Below are 5,000 nucleotides of genomic sequence, written 5' to 3' on the forward strand. Positions count from 1 at the left end.
CATATAAATATACATTCATTTTCAGAAACAGAAAAATAATGTAGTTTACAAACTCTCAGTTGACCATCGAGGAATAACAAAAGCACGCCAGAAAATATCATCGGTGAAATGTAAACCATAGACAACAAACCCAAAGACAAAACATACGGCTAGTTCATGGTAAAGTGTTTGTGAATTTCATGTAATTGATGTTATAAGTTCATTTTACTGTATGTAAATGTTTCTTTAACACTGCTGTTTGACGGATAGACTAACAGACAGACAGACAGACAGACAGACAGACAGACAGACAGACAGACAGACAGACAGACAGACAGACAGACAGACAGACAGACAGACAGACAGACAGACAGACAGACAGACAGACAGACAGACAGACAGACAGACAGACAGACAGACAGACAGACAGACAGACAGACAGACAGACAGACAGACAGACAGACAGACAGACAGACAGACGCATATATGGATAGAATGAGAGAAGACACATTTGTACACACACACACACACACACACACACACACACACACACACACACACACACACACACACACACACACACACACACACACACACACACACACACACACACACGAACAAATTGTGAGGCAGACAAAGGAAAAGAAACAAACACAGACAGTCAGAGACACACAAACACCCTCACCTTCACCCTCACCCTCACCCTCACCTTCACCCCTCACCCTCACCCTTACATTGGATGCTATGTATATTATGGCTCTTTTTTTTTTTTTAGTAAGGACAAGAATGTATACTTATACATAGACAGGAATGCCTATGGGAGTTTATATACTCATATAATTTCATCTGGCACCACATTCATAAATATATGCACTTATATTTCAGATGGCACTACTATTGTGTAAGACTGCAGATGGTGAAAGATTAATAAAATAGTCTCAAAGACCACAAAATTACATTATTAAGTATGAAAAGAAAATAATAAGTGCAAATTAAATGTAAGCATAAAATTGTGTCAATGGAGATGGGGTCCTGCTTTAGATATTTACCTCTTCCTCACTTAAAAAGTCTAAATGATAGTACTGCATCAAGATACAAAAAAACTGTAGATTACTGTCTATAAAACATAAGCTGCATAAATTAGCATAACCCCAATCAGATACTAAATGGGTACCTCCAGTGATCAAAAACATTACTTTGATCTTTGCTTGCAGTCTGACAAAGACCAACAAATCTTTGACAGATTTATTCGGGCAAGATAGTGCTTGCAAACCTCTCTGGTAGTTTTTCATCAAATAACAAATTCTTTCTTGCAAGATTATCTGTGGAGGAGGTGTGTTGTGAAGGCCAATTACATGAACCTGAAGCAGCTGTTCATGAATCATGTGGTGAGGGTGTTAACATGTGCCATAGACTCAGGAACAAGATGGTTCTGTGATATTGTATCTTTTTTCTCCTCTACTCAGGCAGTGTGTAGGCTAACTGTGCCCAAAATTTCAGGAGCTTGGGCACAATTATTTCATAGCAAAAAAGCATTGCTAATGAAACAATGCTTCAGATACAGCCACAAGACATATGGAACATAGATGATTTTTTTTGCAAACTTTGATGTACTGTTATAACAGATGACATCCCTGTTGATATTCTCATAAGTTTCACATGTCTTATGCCAGACAAACATGAAGTGGAATAGATTATATCACTTTGATACTTAACATAGTATGAAGGCCACAAAAATCATATCTGGTAGTTTTACATATACTTCAATATAAAACTTATGAACCTTTATTCTTTAATTAAGCATAGTGTTTGTATTCCTTTATTTGGTGACTTCTTGTTTATTTGATGACATCCTGTTCTCCAGATATCCCCTTTCTGTGTATGGGCTATGACAAAAATGTAAGAGTTCAGGTGGGTATTAGATTATTCCTCTTCACAAAATTTTTGGCTTGATTACCAAATTATCTTTTGATAAGAAGTTTGGCCTTGCATTAGCTCTCTTTCGTTTTTTACAAAAACTTGGGTATTTGATGATAGCGCATTAGATTATCACAGTAAATATACATTTTTATTTTTTTTTATTTTTTTTTCAGTCTATCAACACTGGAAATAAGAAAAAGGATAAACATTGTCTGCAGTAAGTATTAAAATATTTGTTTCCATAATGATATACTTTTTACATATTTTTCCTAACTTACTAAATGTTTTTATTTATTGTGCAGGCACTAGGCTGTTTATTCATCTATCAGAAAATATTGATTTTGAACTGTATAGTGGTTCACTGGTTGGCCATTTTCTTTCACTTGTCATGTGCATCCCACATCAATTTGAATATATAATTTAAGAGTTGTTTATGCAATAATATATTGTAATTTTAATTTACTGCCATGTCAAAAAGGCTAGAAGAAGGACAATATGCAAATGAAAACCAAAAGGAAATAGTTCTGTTCCTTACATTTCATTAGATATTGAATAGCTTCTTTTATTTTCATAGTCCTTGGAAAGAAGGCACTGTCCTTGCCCTTGTGAGGGAATTCATGATGTGATACTGGATCTTTGATTCCACATTGAATTTATATCATACTTCAGGGCTTAGGCTGTCTGTGATTTTACCTTAGTATTGTAGACATTCTCATTCTTTCAATTTCTGTTTATGTGTGGCTCACTCCTATAGGATTGACCATGTGTAGATATGAGAAGTATTCTTTCTGTATGTCTTCATAAGTAAACCATTTAAAAGTAATGATAGAATAGGGAATTACAGATTTATTAATTATTTGTTAAACTATCTTTCCAGTTTGTACCCAACATGAGCCCAGGACCATGCCTGTACTGTAATTGCTCATCTATAGATGCTCCAGAGGAACTATTACGTTGTGAACTCTGCAGACGCACAGCACACATCTCCTGCCTTAGGTCCTGCCAGCCAGAGGGACGTCTCTTGGGAGATAACTTCTTCGACTACACATGCTCCCAGTGTCATCAGAGCACCCAGGACTCCTGCATCAGAGCAAAATTGAGCACGTGGGTTCTTAAATGGCAAATGGATTAGAAAGTTGCTGAAATTTTTTTAGATATTAAAAGATATGTCCGCAGATTTAGGTAGATGGAAACTTCAAAGAATGAATATATAATCATCAAGTTTCCAATACATTTCCAAAATATACCCTTTTTCTAGGCCGCAAATACTACTACTGGTTCTGTATAATCTGCACAAGTCGGATGCCTATACTGCTAGGAGTGGCTTTTACCACTGGAAGCTTCACATATACAACTTTATAAATCAACACTGGAAGGAAATATTTGGTCCTGAGAGGTAAATGCATTCTTTGTTTTATGGGAAAATGAAAAGTGGGAATATGTAGTAGATATTCATAGGTTTTTATATATTTCTTCGGTTATCCTTTGTTGATAGCTATAGTCACCTCATGCAATAACTTACAGCAGTTACCAATTATTAACAGTTCCTATTGAAATTGTACACACATACACACACACACACACACACACACACACACACACACACACACACACACACACACACACACACACACACACACACACACACACACACACACACACACACACACACACACACACACACACACACACACACACACACACCTATATATTATACATAAAGCAACGAATGGGAAAACAGGAAAACACACATATGTTGAAGGCCTTCTAATAATATTGCTTCTTTGTCCCCTGAAGAAGCAAGTAACAAAAAGACCTTTGGGTGTTTTCCTGTCTTTCCCTTCGGTGTATGTGTATAGAACAGAAATTCAGCTACTGCATGAAAATCCCTATTTTGTGTGTTGCTATTATATTTTAAAGTTAGATAATGATTCTGTATCTATTTCTTTTGATTTAAATGCTGGTCCCCGATTCTTTCCTAACAACTCTCTAAAGCCGCAAAAAAAAGAAGAAGGTGGTCCAGGCCTCATTGAGTGGCCAGCTCTCTCACTATGGACAGTATTTTGTGAGTGGATACGAAACGCTGCGGGATGGTGGGTGGTACAGGCTGGCTGTTGTACTTCCCCCTGCTCAGCTCATCCAGCAACAGATGGAGGAAAAGCGAGGAGGAAGGTCAGGAGGAAATGGGGACTCCACCAGAGGGAGAGGACGGAAATTGGCGAAAGAAGACTCCTCTAGGGTGAGTTGAGTGACAGTGTTTAAGTGTGGATGATTTGGTAGTTGTCTTATTTTTTTCTATGTTTGGATTTTATGATTTGCCATGACATTCATCTTTACTGGTAACCCATTGAGTACAGATGTCATGACACACATGATGGCACCAATTAGGCCTGAAAGACGGGTGTCAATGCATACAGGACGTGACATCAGAATTTGCTTACAGTTGAAGTGCACACACAGTCGTGAAGTATTATGGCTGTAGCAGCGGTAGCTTCAGAGCTACAGGGTTCAGAAGTCACCTTAAACCCATATTTTGTGATGGATTTATGGCAAAATATTATTTAGGCTTGTATATTCTGCCTGGAGGGCAGAGAAAACACTTTCCCTCTCCCTCTAAGTTTTAGCCAGTGCCACCAATATTGTAAATAGAAATAAAATTAATTTTCCCCTGTTTCAGACCACAGGGATCATAGGCCCCCCTGAAACGGTCAAGGTAAAGGAAGAGCCTATAGAAAGGGAATCTGTGAGCTCTGGGGATATTTCCTTCGACAGCCTGAGCCACGATGACTCCTCCCGAGGATCTTGGTTTACAGAGAGGGATCTCCTGAAGCCCAACAACCGACCACCCCAGGCTTTGTTTGACAGCGATGAAGACGATGATATGACATTGCAGGTTAGTGAAAGGGAATCAGTGGTGTTTATAATTTTTATTATTTTTTTTCCATTTTCATTGACACTAAGAAGGGAGAAAGTTGAAGAATATGTCTTCTTGTATTGTAATAATAGATGTGTAATTTTGTTACTGATTTCAGAGACACTGTAATTTTATAGACCATCAAAATCTATGTATATCTATATATATTGTCTCAGTATTCACAACT

General features: G+C 37.5%; 1 protein-coding gene across 2 annotated transcripts in view; it reads left to right on the forward strand.

The window, feature by feature from the left end:
- The first annotated feature begins 24 nt into the window (after positions 1 to 24).
- The window catches only part of Atac2 (Ada2a-containing complex component 2), a 15,583-nt gene continuing 10,607 nt past the window's right edge, over positions 25 to 5,000 (forward strand). The window contains exons 1-7 of one of the 2 annotated variants that reach the window (XM_086549570.1): positions 95 to 159; positions 1,844 to 1,890; positions 2,073 to 2,116; positions 2,777 to 3,003; positions 3,158 to 3,295; positions 3,895 to 4,138; positions 4,577 to 4,792. In XM_086549570.1, the coding sequence (XP_086405696.1) occupies positions 2,789 to 3,003; positions 3,158 to 3,295; positions 3,895 to 4,138; positions 4,577 to 4,792 (813 nt within the window). In that variant the 5' untranslated portion in view covers positions 95 to 159; positions 1,844 to 1,890; positions 2,073 to 2,116; positions 2,777 to 2,788. Of the gene's footprint in view, positions 160 to 1,843; positions 1,891 to 2,072; positions 2,117 to 2,776; positions 3,004 to 3,157; positions 3,296 to 3,894; positions 4,139 to 4,576; positions 4,793 to 5,000 lie in introns of both variants that reach the window. The other variant, XM_043020137.2, reaches the window with a different exon arrangement.

This window comes from Penaeus japonicus, unplaced genomic scaffold, assembly GCF_977035675.1.
Source record: "Penaeus japonicus unplaced genomic scaffold, GWHDUDI00000001_assembly GWHDUDI00000022, whole genome shotgun sequence".
Lineage (NCBI taxonomy): Eukaryota > Metazoa > Arthropoda > Malacostraca > Decapoda > Penaeidae > Penaeus > Penaeus japonicus.